The sequence below is a fragment of the Poeciliopsis prolifica genome, unplaced genomic scaffold, assembly GCF_027474105.1.
Source record: "Poeciliopsis prolifica strain line A6 unplaced genomic scaffold, Auburn_PproV2 SCAFFOLD211, whole genome shotgun sequence".
Lineage (NCBI taxonomy): Eukaryota > Metazoa > Chordata > Actinopteri > Cyprinodontiformes > Poeciliidae > Poeciliopsis > Poeciliopsis prolifica.
The window spans coordinates 92,658-108,448 of record NW_026562586.1 but is presented as its reverse complement, the minus strand read 5'-3'; the positions used below and the strand labels follow the sequence as shown (position 1 = coordinate 108,448).

Here is a 15,791-nt window from a genome sequence, read left to right as displayed (position 1 = left end):
TGAGAATGTAAAAATGTTATGAGTCGGAACTTAAAACCGGAAGGCATGCAGCCGGCAGCTTGACAAGCCCACATATTTGTAACCCCTCTCTGACATTTAGGTTTAGTCCCAAAGTGGTTGGAGCAATAACATTTTGGAGTGGGTAAGTCAGAGTCCTGACGTAATAATTGTGGAAAATCTCTGGAGGGAACTAAAGATTAGGATTAAGGTGACGACAAGGTGCCATTACAATTTCAATACTCTGAATTCATCACCAATGATAAATCTTTAAAATAGGAGTGGAAACACAAAACCTGAGGAGGTAATATTTCATTACCAGTACCAGAAGCTCCTTTATTCACAGTAGCGTAAACAGCCCACTTCTGGACCAACACGAAGGCCTGTTGAGATGAAAATAAAAGAAAGAAAAACCCACCAAAACAAAGATCAGACCAGCTGCAATATGTAGCTTTTTATTAAACTATATTTTTTACCTACTTAGAAATTATTATTTCTAAGACAGATAAAGTGGGGAAAAACAAGCTCCTCTGCCTTTTCCCAGTGCTAACGACAAGAATACGCCACTGAGTCAGAAACAACCAATCAGACACAGGAGGAGGGCCTTAGCGTTGTCAAGCGCTCTCTTGCTACCGCCAATGCTAATGCTACTTAGCATAGCCACAGATGAAGCTGGATAGCCTTTTTTTCTGAACAGTAAGTAAGTCGTTTGTCCACCTTTGAGCATTATTGATTGACAGCGCTAAGACCCTCCTCCTCCTAGCTCTGATTGGTTGATTTTGACTGGGTGTGGTGCATTTTTGCACACCTCAATCTTTTTCCAGATTATCTGTCTCATGCCATACTATCTAGACATCAGCACAGTTATTACAAACATATTTTTGTGAAAGTGAAATGCTGCAGATTTAAGAACAGTTCTGACTGTTCTGTATTTTGAATATATTTGCGTCTTACTCTTTGTTCCAAAGTTTTTTGCTTCAAGCAGAGAGTACCCATTGTCTATGGATTCATCTGCAAATACAATATTAAATACATCTTTATACATCTGTTGCTTGTCATTAGCTTCCTAGTTGACCAATAAGTTGCGTAACAATTGTAACAAACAATATATATATATTATACCATTCCTACTGACATTATAGCATTTGAGTGACTAATTGAAACAAATGTTGATTTCTGTAGCTGAAATAAGGATTGAATCCTTATTAGCCTAAATAAATAAAATAAAAAAAAGTTCATTCATCTCAGTGACTCAAATCAGCAAGTAAAGCACATTATACATGTAGGATAATGAGATAAACACTTCTGTTTTTAAGTCTATGATGATCTGCCTGTCAAAGCAGAAAACATGAATTACCTATAACTTGTATTTTCACATGTGACCAAAGAGCGCCCTCTTCTGGATCTGGAGGACTCCCTGTTGAGGTCAACAAAACCAAAGAACTGAAGGTTAAAATCCGTCTGAACTCTATTCTTCTGCTCTAAACTAAACATGTTTCCATCTTACTCTTTGTCCCAGAGTTTTTTGATTCAGCCAGGGAGTACACAGTGTCAGGTTTGCCTGCAATAAAAAAATATCCACAGATTATATTTGAGCTGTTTATGATGAAAGTTCCTAATTGACCAACATGTTGTAACAATTTCAACAGAAATACTCTACCGTTCCTGTTGACCTCTGAGGATCCGAGTGACAAACTGAGGGAAGAATTGTTTTACTGTAAAGAATAAATAAGGACAAGAGGCTTACAGTTATTTTTCAATAAATTAGGATATTGTTAAAAACTTAATTAATTCCAAACATTTCAGTTCACATACCAAAAAGAGTCATTAAACACAGACTGACTGTTAAAAACCTTTTTTTTATAGATTATGACTGATGAAAACATGATATTTCAGGTTAGAATATTTAATCAGAAAAATACACATAATACAAAAATAGACGTTAATGAAAAGTATGTTTACTATCTGATAGAAGGCTGTTGTTCTCAAAATCTACTTTTAATTTGACAATTAAACCTCATGGGAACACATATTCAATTTCTCTGAATGCGATGCAAGTAAGTAAGCAAGCGAAACAAAGTGCATCCAAATTGCACTTTATCTCCTACTGTTTGTATTTAGTTGAGAAAATGATAATAACAAAATAAAATAAAAACTATATTCCAATGAATCTGCTTTCTAACCCCGTTGGAGGGAGATGTGTGTCTCAGCCTGGTTGACCTCATGATTAGTGGCGAAGCGCCTACTGGAGCTCTGTGATGAATTTAGTCTAAAGCTGAAGAAATGTGACCACTTTGTTAGAAAAACAACCGGAAATTAAAGACAAAGGTACGAAGAAAATAGTTTTTTTTGTCAAAAAAAGAGACAATCAGATGTTGTGTATTCACCTCGTGTGCCCCAGATCTGTAAAAAAAAAAAACTTTTAAAAATACCTTCATCATGTTTTTCTCTTGTCACAACATTAAAATGCATCTTGATGAATCTGAAACACTTCACATGATGAAGAGCAGGAGAAACGTCTCACCTTTCGTCCGTCTGCTGCGCCAAAACAAGAGCAGCAGAATAATTAGACTGATTCCACCAACCAGAGCAACGACCAGCAGCACGAGCGACAAAGAGCCGACTGGACCGCTGCACTCAACGGATGCTGAAAATATAAAACATGAAAAAGGAATAAGTGGTGCTTAAATTATAATTTTATCATCTAAAAAAAAGATATCTTAAAATGATTATAAATAAAATCTACAGCAAATCCAAAGACTTCTTTTGAATGAGGTAACAATAGGCTTTTTGCAAAAAAAAAAAAAAATGCATGATAGTAAGTGAAATGTAACTTATCACTGTGATGTAATGTCAGTATCTATATGTTAATGAGTGAAGAGGAGGATTTATTTTCAAGAATTCAATTATTTCTACATGTATACATATATTTATATATATAAAAATCTGTTTCAGTGAAATTTGAAACAGATTGTGAAGTTGAGAGCAAACCTCTCTCCGTGATTTCACTAATCACAGAAAGAGAACATGTTAAGGCCACCATTCTTACTGATGCTGACTGTGTCACTGTAGTCTGTGTAGTAAACTGGTTTTCCTCTTCCTCCTCTGCACCAGTACAGTCCTTCCTCTGAGACATTCATTTGTCCATTTGAGGATGAAACAGCATCTTCTCCGGTCAGAGGCTCTGAGGATTTTTCTCCTCTGTACCAGAAATATGTCCAACTAAATGATGATGATGATGATGATGATGATGATGACGATGACGTGTTTAGTGAGCAGGTAAGCATCACGCTGCCTCCTGCTGGCAGCTCTGTGCTGCCCGCACTCAGATGGGCCTTTGGTTTACCTGTTGGCGAGTTTAGACAACAACAATATAAGAAACAGCATAGATGTGAGTCACACACACAGTTCTATACATAAGACAGCATTTTTACGTAAAATATTTATTTTATTTTGTGACGTTTGTGTCTTATCAATTGTGCTAAATGTGTTCACAATCTGAAACAGACCAATCAAAACTGGCCAGGATTATTCCAAGCAGGAAAGACACTTGTTTTTTGTTCTATTATTAATTATTTCTCTTTGAGTCCACAGAAGGGGCTATTTGAGTAAGAACCACCACCGACTGGAAATGTGGGAACCCTGGATCCAAAACTACAAGAAAACGGAACGATGTTTGTTGTAAGGAATCTCTCTCCTGCCCTATTGGAGAGACTCTTGTGTCAGAGTCTAATCGAGCCAAATCGCAGCTCCTTCTTTAAATTCTGTTTCTCAATCTTCTCCAAAACTCTTGGAAAACACATAAATGAAACATGACTTACGAAATACTGACAGTGAGACGGGTTCACTCCACCCTGTCGAAGAAAAGGCATCATCTTTGAGCAAACACAGACACCTGTAGTCTCCCCCGTTGGACTCAGAGACACTGAAAGTCCAGTTTTTGCTCTGTGTCCTGCGTATGAACAACCCGTCTCTCCTCCAGTCACACGTCCACTCAGCGGTTTCTCCTCCCTGGACCTCGCATGTCAGAGCGATCGTCTCGCCACTGAACATCTGAGGCCAGTTTGGTTGTCGAGTCGCAAAGACCTCGTTGGAAACTGTTTACATCAGATAAGAAGAGAAACTTGAAATCCATCAAGAGAACTCAACATTATTTTATTATTATTATGTCTGAATAACTCACAGGTTATTTTGATTGTACTCCTGTCACTTGAGTAACTTCGGTGGTTGTGTGTTTCTGTCACACCTTTGCATTGATAAAAACCTCCTCGTGTGACATTAATAATTCTGTTCAGTCCACTATTATTTTTGACTTGAACCCGGGGAGACTCTGGGGTCCATCTGAACCAACTGTACATCCATCCAGCAGAGTTTTCCACAGAGCAGCTCAGCGCCACACTGCCCCCTACTGGTATGGTCGTTGGGCCTGCTGTCAGAATGGCCCTGGCTTTATCTGCTGTTATCAAGCACACGAAAATATGTTTAAAAAAAATAACTTAAAAGCACCAATGTTGGAACAACATTTATTTGTATCATTCCTAAATTGCAAACTGCCTTTTTAAGTCAATCATTGTAAAGCCCTGCCAGTTTGTACAGAAAAATCAAATGAAATGTAATAGAAAATTTTTTTTGGAGTTGCTTTGAAATCTGAATTAATGCATTTTGGTTACTGGATATATGCTTTTATTGTAGAGGGAAAAAACCCCATTCCTTTCAAGTATATAAATGTCATTGTTTAACAAGTACATAAAAATGTCTCTAATCTTCCAGCTTGCAGGTGTTTTGTTACAGTGAGACATGCACTGGAAACCTTCATAGCTAAAACTGTGTCAAAAACAATAAATTGTGTTCAAATATTGATAGGAATAAAAGCGAAGTTACCTTGAGCATGTCCGCAGCAGACGAAGATGATCCACACTACAGTGAAAGTAGAAAGTTTTACACTAAACAAGTTAAAGAAAAACAACAGAAGGTGTCTGTTTTACATGTCCAGTCTGTCCAATGCTGACCAGATGTTCTGTTTATTAAATGTTTTTAAGAAAACCACTACATATTTTCTCGTACCAAGACATCAGAATTTTGCCAATTTCTGTTGCACAACAGTTTTTCTTTTCTTTTTGTCTACAAAGGTCATGGCACGGTTTAACCCTCTCAGGCTCAAATTACTTGCAAAGACTGGCTAAGGTGTTGCATTTCTGCAACACCTGCCTGGCACGGTTTAAAAGAAAATGTCATTATTAAAAAGAAAAATGTTTATCAACACTGTTTTGTTGACAAAGGTTTGACAGACATTTAACATACTCTGCACTAATTAAAACGAAAAGGTGAAGTTATGTACTTACTCAGTATGTCCAGTACGTAATATAAAGTGTGTTTCGCCCTCATTTCTGAGTCAAATGAGGACGAAAATGTTTCAGCCAAGTGCTGCAGAAAGAAAACCCACAGGATAGGAAATTAGTTTCGATACAGACTGAGATCGGACCGCGGTCTCTGTATTAGGTTTTGCCACAGAGCAACGTGATGCTTCCTGTCCAATACCGAGAAATCTACAGCCATGTCAAAGAAAAAAAACACCAGCTTTATTTATTTGTAAAATGGATTACATAGTTGTTGCCAACTAAGCAAAAATAAATGAATAAATAAATAAATAAAATCTTTACTTGAACTAAAAAACATGAGCAAACCACAACGCTGCATTAGCTGAAGGTGGAAAAACGATGTATTCAGCGTGTTGATCTTCAAGCAACCATCTTCTACATGACCACATCAGTGCTGTGCAGGAAGTATGGTTAGCTCTGCCTCGCACAAAGTTTCTGTTTATGCAATTTCTATGAAGTCTAAAGACTGTTACATGTACACCCTGCACAACTGAGCTGTGGTAAAGAGCTGCAATCAAGCAATCACAATGACTGGCAGTGACTCTTTTTGAACCAATTGTTTAATTTCGACCCCATTTAAAGGTTTTCAAAGATGAATGGCTTAAATGACTTTGCTAGTCATTTGAAAGCAAATTGCTAGTGTATTTTGCATCGTTGTTTTAACCCAATTGGGCTTGAGTTTAAGGTCGTGAATGGTGGTCACAGACTAATCTTCCTGGATTTTTAGGATGAGAACAGAATTTGTGGTTCCATTAACAATGAATAAACCGAGGACAAGACCTTGTTTGATGACAACTTTCTGAAATGTGTTCATTTCGAGTCAGATGTGACTCGAAATGAACACGACGAGTTTTATTGTTTTATTGGTTCTGAGTATCTTTCCGACATAGTGAGGCAGGCCTTTGTTTCTTTTAGTCAGAAGTGGTTTTTCCTCCAAACTTTCCCATGAGTGTTACTTTTAGACTCTTAGCCAGGAATGCTAAAACTAACAGAAAGCTAGTTGAGTAGCGCTTCAGGTGTTATTTTGGGTTTTCTGCGACCTCCCGCTGAGACATTTTGTAATTTCTTTTGGCCTCCCATGAGCTGACTCAGCTTAATCCTGGGATTCTCAGAATGGTTATAGTTAAACTAAATAATTTATAGGCATTAAAAAACACTGTCTTATAAAATCTTTCACCCACTTTGTATGTAAGTGGCATTGTTTCAGTGCAGGCCATGCTGTTATGAGCATTTTAGATAAGCCTTCTGGAAAACCACATTATTTTAAAGGAGGCAATTAGGTCCAACTCTTTTCATTGACGCTTTCTGAAAAAAAGATTTTGATAATATTTAAAGGAATGATCCACTTCGTCTCCAGTGCTACGAGCTACTTAACATGCTAAGTCGAGGACACGAGTGTCCTCAGAGTAAGCTGCAAAGTCAGATGAAATTTAGGCTTGAAGCAAAACAGAAATAATGACCAGGTGTGAAACGCCGGATGAGATCATGATTATGTCTTCAACCACGTTTCCCCATACAGCCAGATAAATGTTCTTTGTGCAGCAGGTGTTCGATTGTGTCAACTTTGGCGTTCAGTCTAAATGACCACAATCTTGAGAACAAACAATAGCAAAGAGTCTGTCTCACTTTGCTCCAATTTATGTGTCATAGCCTAAAAGGTGTTAACCTCTCAGAGCTCAATTTGGGTCTATGTAAACGTTGATCTCACTCACACCTCTCGGCACCTCTAATGCGGAATAGAGCATTAAAATGAAATACTGGCGCAAGGTTTCACACCTCTGGGGCTTCATCACTGAAAGTATTGAGTATTCAGTTTAAACCCAACAAAAATCACCCTTCTATTGTTGTGGAAAATTTTGTGGCCCTCCAGCAAAGTTTTGTCTTAAACTTCAGTAAAACTAATACCTGTTGATCCTTAGATGTATTCGGGTTCAGGGCCAACGACTGCTGGAGAAGTGAGTTAATACAATAATTGGATGGATGTTTAGATTATATAAATAGTATTTCAATAACAGCTTTCTTACACAGTTTTTGCACATCAAGTTGGTATTCATAAAATATAAAAAAGGCAAAACACGCTGCTTGTTTTTGCTGGGAATTATAAGCAACATGTTGTTGAAGTAGATTGACGCAATGCAACACTAATAATTATAAAGTTAATGCACTGTTTTTAAGTTTTTTATCAACTTTATTCAGATCATGTGCGAGTTTATGCAAAACGTACAAGCATGCAGGGTGGGGGGGGAGATATGTTCACTATTAATTTTTCAGACTGACTCAGAGGGGCTGCAAAATGTGTGAAGCGCTCAGGGTTTAAATTAAGTCTGTGGTTCACAGTTTCTTTTTGAGACAAATGAAGTCATCAGATTCAGCTACCGGGACATTGCTGATATAAAAATCTGTCCCCGAGTGACAGAGTGTTTATTTGTCGGACAAAAACAGCAGAACTTCAATGCTCGATCTGAGGATGGTACAGACATGGTTATCCACACTTTTACTAACTTGTGAGTAAAAGCTAGTTTTTGTTTTCTTTATGGATGTTGATTTAAAAAAAAAAATCACATTAATTTGTATCATTTTAAAAGGGTAACAATTTTTTTTCAAGAAGTCTTGATGTATCAACAACATTTTGAAAAATGTGAAACAAAGTGGAACAATTTTCAAATTCAAAAATGTACATACGAATATCAAGGATATAATAAAAAAACTGTATTCTTTTTGGTTTAATTTTCACTTAGTCCTACATTTTCTATTTTTTTCAAGTGTTTGGTCCTTTCATCGACTGTGGATCTGTCCAGGGTAAGTACTGACCTTTGCGTTTGACTCTCAGTTTATTCACCATTTAACATGGTTTGTTCTTGAATGGTCAGGACATAAAGGAAACCAGAAATCTGAGTCTGAAAAAGAATGGCATTTTAAAATAAACGATTTGTTGGAACATAGAAAGGAACACTCAGAAACATACGTCAGGTCTAAAGGTCAACTTTATGTATACATTTTCTTCATTTGCCAACTGAGCAGCAAAGGTCCCTCAGGCCTCACTCAGAGCAGACAGCAGGGGAATACCAGCGGGTGGCAGTGTGACCCTCACCTGCTCTGTGGACGCGTCTGCAGACTGGAGATACTACTGGTTCAGAAAACAAACATCAGAATATTCCAAATCTTTCATGATAAAAAATGGAACAGCAGAACAGACCATTACTGTTTCAGAAGACGGCATCTACTACTGCAGAGGAGGACGAGGAGGCCCAGTTGTTTTCACAGAGGACAGCAACGCAGTTACGATTGACAAAATAAGTTAAGTGTTTTGTCTGTAAAACAACGCGTATCAGGTATAAAATCAACCTCGGCTTTGAATTCTTCGCAGTAATTCATTTTTTTTCCTTCAGACACGCCTTCCAAGGCAGCAAGGATAACACAGAATCCCGACTGGATCAAAATATTATCGGAGAGAGGATCAGTCTGACATGTGTCGTCTCGGATGGAGACGGCGCTCGGTGGGAATACGAATGGAAAACGACGAGCTCGGAAAAGCCCGTGAAAACCGCTGAGGTCTGGGTTTTCTATACCTCCGATTCAGTGCCGGCGACTTCTGGTGCAGAGGCAAAAACAAGATGGACTTGCTTCCCACAATGTGGAGTTATCCCATCAGATTGACTGTGATTTGTAAGTTTTTTTATTTTTATTTATTGTTTATCCATTTCAAAAATAAATCTAAAACTCCTGCTCACTCTTCTTGATTTGGGCCTGATTATGTAGGTTATAATATTGAAAATACAGAACGAATTTGAAATTGACTGTCAAAACGACAAAAAAGGAGGAAAGCATTGAGTTAAGTCATTTTCTAATGATGCCTTCATTAATTAAAGAACAAAAGTGCCATCGTAATAGATGTTACTATTACTAGTGACTTTTTGATCCTACGATTGAGGATGTATGTGGCAAGTGAAACTATACTTCAGTGTCCCCTGTAAAATGTAACAAACTTTTTCTACTTGTAAGGATGCAATTGAAATTTTTAAATGAAAAAGTTTCATGCCACTTTTTTCATTATATATTACAGCAAGCAAGCCAAAGGCAACACTAAATGTTGACGTGTTTCATTGGAATGGAAATTGGACTCTGACCTGCTATGTGAATTTGTCACCATCGACCTGGAAATACTTCTGGTATGTGGGTGAAACACCCTCTGAAATCCTGCCCAGAGAGGATGCTGCTGGGAGCAACAAACAAATCCTTGCCTCCCAGAGAGGACTCTACTGGTGCAGAGGGGGAAGAGGAGATCCAGTTTACTACACAGAGTTCAGTGACCCACTGAAAGTCGGCACACCGTAAGTTTCTATTTTGCATACGCAAAAAAAAATAATGAATCCGATTGCACTCAGCTCATTCGGGCAATAAGACAAGACAAAAAAAAAAAGTGATAGATATTGCATTATCTCGGTTTTGCACTGAATACGGTGGGAAAGTCAGGACAACATACATGTCCGTAAGAGTGGTTCAATTGTTCTTGAAGTAATTTCCCCTGTGACTTTTACCACATGCAACAACAGAGGAGTCAGAGTCAGCAGCAGACCCAACTCCTCCCACCACCGTGACTCGTCCACCAGGTGAAAAAGGTGAGCAGCACCATCTGTGGCCAAATGACAAATAGCATCAGTGCAGATGGGAATTTTTCTGTCTCTCTTGTTGTGTTTACCATTATGCAATAAAACTGGAATATTTGACAAGTCATTATAAAATAATGAAGAAAAGTAAAAAAGCTTCTTGTCTGAACAAGAAACCAGCGAGCATGCTATCTGAGATTACTTGTAAGTCACTTACCGTGTTAAAATGTTCCAGTTTAAATATTCTGTTTAGATTGAATTGAACTGAATTGGTGACCTGGGAGGTCATGTATAAATGTACACAGAAAACCATTGCGGCGTTGAGTTTCACACACGTCGTCATGTGTACAAATACATGTTGCAGTGAAAATTTCCACAACTGTATGTCAGCTTTGAGTTGCCACAAGAATAACTAACCGCAAAGCATCATGGGTAAATACATGGGTAAATCATTTAAATGCACAGAAATCTAACTCCATGCAGCCTTATTCAACTCAGCGCATTCAAGGCAATGTTTTCTATCATTTTAATAAGAGCGAACCATTTTGCCTCATGCAACATGCACATAAAAAAGTCATGGGAAAAGCTCAATCAGATGTAAATATGTTTTTATTATCATTGGTCTGTTGTAATGTTTCATAGTTATTTTACATTTTAACAATGTTGGGAGAATTTTTGATTATTTGCAAAGTGAAATAGAGAGTAAGACACAATCTTTAGTTCATTTTTTAACATCTAAATTTAATCCTGGCTTGTGCATGTAAACTTTACTAGCAGTAAACATTGCACTAGTGTCAGCACTGCACTAAAGGCAGCGAGACAGTTGCAAGTGTTTAAAGTTGATAACGTGAAGCTTTTGATGAGTCAGTTAAAGGCTAGAAATGTGTTTGACAACAGGTTTGGTGAATGGAGCCCAATTTGATGATTTGTCATGGGGCCCAAACAGCACCAGTGTTAACAAGTGTGTGTTATTACAGAGGGAAGCGGCTCTCCTGTCATTTCGCCACTTATGACGGGGTTGGCTTGTGGAAATCTCCTGTGGAAGTCTGGTTTTGCTGTTTATGCTTTTGCTCAGAAAAATTAAAGGTAAGAATTTCAAAACGAACAATCCCAAAGCCGTATCTCATGATCTCAGTGTCGCTAAGACCTCTCCTCACAGATCCAGATCCTAACATCATTCTGAGTTTCTTAATTTTGAAGAATAATAATCTTCACATATAAAAACACATACGTTCTGATCCTGTTCCACCTCCGAGCTTTCTTCACGTTTGGAATCTAATCGAGCCTCTGGTGAAAAGCAACTCATCGACCCAGATCCAGACAGTCCTTACAGTCATCTTACCCATGGTCAGGCCTGAATGATTGATAAATTTAAAACATGGCTGCTGTCCAGAAATATATATTTTCTCCATTATGCTAAGGATCCTGATTTTTACCCTGTAGGCGACACAGCTATCTACGAATCCATCCCCCCAAGCAGAAATCTTGACACTGGTGCAGTACACTCCTTGATTCATGTAGAAATATTAGTAAATGAAATATTATGACTGCCTGATGTGTATAAATATTACATTAATATTTCAGGAGAAGGAGACCATCGTGCTGCATTGTGATCAGCTGAAATGTCGCAACACAAGCAGTACGTACAAAAACTATGAGATAATATTTAATTAGGCAACCTGTAAAAACAAAACACATATCACATTTTAATTAAAGGCGCTAATAATAACATTGAAGCAGTGTAATATAGCTACTGAATGACGTCAAACTCATAGCCAAGTGGGAGTGAAAAAAACTGAATTCAAACCTAGACTCCAGTAATTATAGCAGAATTACCCGCAAATATTTCTGCAGGTTAACACTGATAGTAAAACTGAGTAAATGCTTTTAATATTTCAGTCAAGACATTTTGGTTGTTTCCTTTATTTTATCCATTCTGCTTTCCTATCGTGTTCATAGCAACTGACTTTGCTGTGTTTCAGATCTAGAAGAAAAAAGAGGCGTGAACATCTGCTGTCCTTTAAGACCACCAAGACATTTTTCAGCTTTGTAAAGACCTGCACAATCTGTGTGTAATTTAACCACCACTCATGAAATCACTTAGAAATCAAGCTTTTGCAATTGATCATTCTTTAATGTATTGCTTGTGAAAATGGAAACTAGAAATAAAAAAACAAACCGTAGATGTTTGTCTTTGAATAACAACCTCCTCCTCCTGTATTCCCCTGCTTTACAAATGCAATGCTTTGAATGTAAATTACAGTCGTCAACACCAGTCATTGCAGTAAATGACTGGTGTTGCAGTTTTTTGACCTCTCTGCCTACACTTACAGCCCGCAGACGATCACATGACACGGGCACAACACAGACACAACGGCAGCATTCTGTCCATGTGAACACCATTGTAAAAGTTAAAGACCACTAATATCAAGTTATGTGGACGGCTTTACATTGTTGCAAGCTTTGCATACAAAACTAAATCAGTTCAGTGGGAACAGGGCAGGCCTAAACAAATGGAGACACCATCAATAAAAAAATATATATATTCTTGATCAGGGTCCGATAAATGGGGTTGGATCAGAACACATTTTATTCAAGTTTGCAGCAAAAATGAAAACTCGATCAGGAAGAACAAACTCAAGATCCTCTCAGAGTCTGACAGATGAAAGAGACAAGTCAATACCTATTTAGACCACTACTAATTTCTTTATATCCTTCCAACTTGGGCGATCTCCAGGCAAACTATTTGTAGCTAGAGTTGAATCTTTCTTTACTTTCTCACAGTCAATAATCCTGTAGGTTTTTCTATTAAAAACCAAAAAAAACTTCAGTTTATCTCTGGTTATTTACCCTTATGCCTGGGGTCATGCTCAACTTGATTTCACTGATGAACGCACCAGAAAGTATATTACCTGCTTACCTCTGCACTGCTGTAGTGCAAGAGATAAGCATCGCAATATTTTTAAAAATAAGAGCTGCCACAATGGGTTTCACCATATTGTGTTGTGTTGCACACAAGACCAAAGTGCAAACCCTGGACAACGGTTCCCCGATTGGCTCGGACTGAAGGTTGCTGATGTGTACATGCCTGTGTTTATTTAAGTAACACTTGAATCAGATAAGTCAAACCCTAAAGATTTGATTTTGTAACAGTCTGAAGCACTGACTGAGCTGACAAGACATCATGCTCTGACTGACTGACTGACTGACTGACTGACTGACTGACTGACTGACTGACTGACTGACTGACTGACTGACTGACTGACTGACTGGATGGATGAGGCTCTGTCCAAGTGTGTAGGCAGAGCATAATGCCTCTGCAGCCCTCCCATTGGCTGAAACAATGAGTGGGAAGGGGCTGGAATGAGGCAACGGCCAACCGGAGACCAGACTGAGTGGGAGTGGGGAGGGGAAACAAGAAGACTCCAAAGAGTTTCAGTCTGAAGTCAACATCTGGATATCCTGAGATGACCAGCTGGTTCTAAATGAGCCAATCAGCCTCTGAAAAGAGGCCAAGAGTTGATGATGGCGTCACAATGAAGACTTAACGATAAGAAAAAAACTTGCTCTGGCTTTAAATACCACTCTATGGGTAAGCACTTGTCTGATTGAATGATCATTTCACTGCAAGGAGTTTGAATATCTGGACTATTTTTTAAACTGACTGGAAAGCGATGCAGCTGGCTCCTGATTGGTGGGTCCTGCAGGCAGAGGCCAATGACTGACAGAAGATGTCCATGAGCGTAAAGAAGAAGAAGTCACCCTCTGTGCTCTCTGACGCTGCCTCTCATAATCATTCTCAGCGCTATCCTTCTTCGACCCCTCCACTACCTCTGAGGTCTCTGCAACTTGTTGCTAGGCAACCACAGGCACCTGTTGTGCTGCGGGAGCGTAAGAAGGCGTCGGCGGTCAGGGAGTCCTGGCCGCGCGCCTCAGCAGCAGCCCACCACAGATCTCTGACTCCACCCTCCAGGGCGCATTCAGTTGCAGAAACTCGGCAAAGGCCCTCCAGTGCACCAAGATCAGACATCGTCTCAATAGCTCCGACTGCCTCAGTGTCCCAGAATCCTCTGCTTCCAGCAGCCTGTCCTCATCGGTCAGTTCCTGCTAGAGCTACGCCCAATGGGCGAGGTTCCGATTTAACCATGATGTCACTACTGCTGTTTTACCACAGGTAACCGTGGGGATCAAATGGTGCAGGTAACAGCAAATATACTAGGGGTTGAACATTTTTAAACTAAAGTGCATATGCATATTTATTATTTATTGATGTTAAATTGATTACCATTTTTGGGAAAGACGATGTAATTCACGTCTTTGCTTTGTTGCTGATTTTTGGGATAGAAGAGACTTTATGAAAATCCACAATAAGTTAGAATTTTATTCAAATTGTGTTATTTGAATCGCTGACGATGCATCTTGCATGATCACTTTACCTCAAAGGAGAACAACTCACATGCATAATGAAAATCTCAAATTTATTTGGCATCTATTTCCATATTAAGTAACTTCTGATCAGAACTTTAGGCCTTGAAAATGGCACAGGTCGGGTCCGATCCACCTGTTACTCTGTCACGCCTGTTCACCTTGCCTGCATCTGTTTCACCTGTGCATCTATTTGCAGCTCTTCCAGTCTTTTGGGCATTGATGGTAAAATTGAGCAGGCAATGGTAAGTCTTCCTGTTTTTGATTTGACCTGTTTGCCACCAGTGTGAATTTTACCTCTATAGCTGCACTTAACTAATTTGCTTTGCTGAATCCGGTATAACTGCTGTAGTCGTAAACTATTACTCTATCTGTGTGATGTTCATGCAGCACCCTCTGCTGGTAGATGCAGATTGACACAGCTGCAGTGTGTCAATCTGCAAGCAAAGTGCTGACTTTTTTTTTTTTTATCTCTCTTTCTGTCTTCACTTGCCCATCCCCTTTTTGTTTTAAATATATGTATTTTGTTTCCCCCTTTCCCTAAATTTGCACATCTGTTTCTGCTTGGCTCCTCAGGATCTGGTGAAGAGTCATCTGATGCTGGTGGTGCGTGAGGAGGTGGAGCTTTTACGAGAACAACTGAAAGACCTGCAGGAGAGGAACCTGCAGCTTGAGAGAGAAAACCACATCCTGAGAACGCTGACCCACAACATCTACTCGCCAACGGGACACAGAATATCTCAGTGATATACTGTGGACAGTCACAGTGTTCTCCTCTTGGACACATGCAGTCTGAAATGAATTGGGCTGGAAAAGTTTCCTTATCCGAAGTAGAAAATGTCATGCAGTAAAAAAAAAACTGAAAAAGTATTCAGGTGATGGAAGGCTAGTCAGCTACGAGGCTAGTCCACTTTTCATTTGATAATAAGCTGGCATGCTAGTGCGATACAATACTGCAATAAAAATTTTTTACTTTTTCCACTTTGACACAGTCATTGCTTAACGTGAAGATCAGCTGCAATTTGTAAGTCAGGAAATAACAGTAATCTCTAAAGGGTCTGGAAAAGCACTGGGACATGCAATGTCTTATGTCATTGTGCAGCTTGTCCTCACATCTAAATCCAAAAGTCCACTCTACTTTTGTCAGAATTAGATTAACAGAATGTGTTTACACTTCACGGCACACATACTTTTTTGTGTGTTGAGCTCAATGCAGCTCAAAACAGCAACAAACTTTACAACAGGGTAGTGCAAAAGTCTAAAGGGTTAATAATCACTAATATTATGCTTCTTCCTACATTTTCAACCATTTTAATCTTCAGCATGATTGTTTAACTGGCTCAATTGATATGACTTCCTCTAATCTGACATTCTCATGTAACAA

At 38.8% G+C, this 15,791-nt stretch overlaps 2 protein-coding genes and 2 long non-coding RNA genes across 5 annotated transcripts in view; 2 read left to right on the top strand and 2 right to left on the bottom strand.

The window, feature by feature from the left end:
• LOC129356946 (Fc receptor-like protein 5) overlaps positions 1–5,370 on the bottom strand; it is a 39,479-nt gene extending 34,109 nt beyond the window's left edge. The window contains 5 exon segments of the mRNA XM_055026482.1: positions 3,283–3,343; positions 3,819–4,094; positions 4,181–4,453; positions 4,879–4,914; positions 5,340–5,370. Of these exon segments, the coding sequence (XP_054882457.1) occupies positions 3,283–3,343; positions 3,819–4,094; positions 4,181–4,453; positions 4,879–4,914; position 5,340 (647 nt within the window). The 5' untranslated portion in view covers positions 5,341–5,370.
• On the bottom strand, positions 891–1,708 carry LOC129356940 (uncharacterized). The gene is made up of 4 exons (XR_008605472.1): positions 1,658–1,708; positions 1,505–1,558; positions 1,355–1,414; positions 891–1,008 (listed from the first exon to the last, which is right to left on the bottom strand). It is a non-coding gene; the product is annotated as an uncharacterized LOC129356940 (long non-coding RNA).
• Positions 5,371–11,244: 5,874 nt separating the features above from the next.
• Positions 11,245–12,150, top strand: LOC129356938 (uncharacterized). The gene is made up of 4 exons (XR_008605469.1): positions 11,245–11,329; positions 11,426–11,476; positions 11,567–11,621; positions 11,965–12,150. It is a non-coding gene; the product is annotated as an uncharacterized LOC129356938 (long non-coding RNA).
• A 1,270-nt stretch (positions 12,151–13,420) lies between these two features.
• On the top strand, positions 13,421–15,725 carry LOC129356937 (sperm acrosome developmental regulator-like). Of its 2 annotated transcripts, none has more exons than XM_055026476.1 (3): positions 13,421–14,078; positions 14,607–14,652; positions 14,984–15,725. In XM_055026476.1, exons 1-3 carry the CDS (start codon positions 13,714–13,716, stop codon positions 15,152–15,154), a joined length of 582 nt encoding a protein of 193 aa, XP_054882451.1. In that variant the 5' UTR covers positions 13,421–13,713; the 3' UTR covers positions 15,155–15,725. The 2 variants fall into 2 exon arrangements, with proteins under 2 accessions (XP_054882451.1, XP_054882450.1); XM_055026475.1 differs by having other exon boundaries at positions 13,421–14,156.
• The last annotated feature ends 66 nt before the right edge of the window (positions 15,726–15,791 follow it).

Coding starts and splice junctions, on each gene's coding strand:
- LOC129356937 (XM_055026475.1), top strand. CDS start 13,714: ATGTCCATGAGCGTAAAGAAGAAGAAGTCACCCTCTGTGCTCTCTGAC. Junction 14,157..14,606: donor CTACTGCTGTTTTACCACAG/GTAACCGTGGGG, acceptor ATCTATTTGCAG/CTCTTCCAGTCTTTTGGGCA. Junction 14,653..14,983: donor GTAAAATTGAGCAGGCAATG/GTAAGTCTTCCT, acceptor TTGGCTCCTCAG/GATCTGGTGAAGAGTCATCT.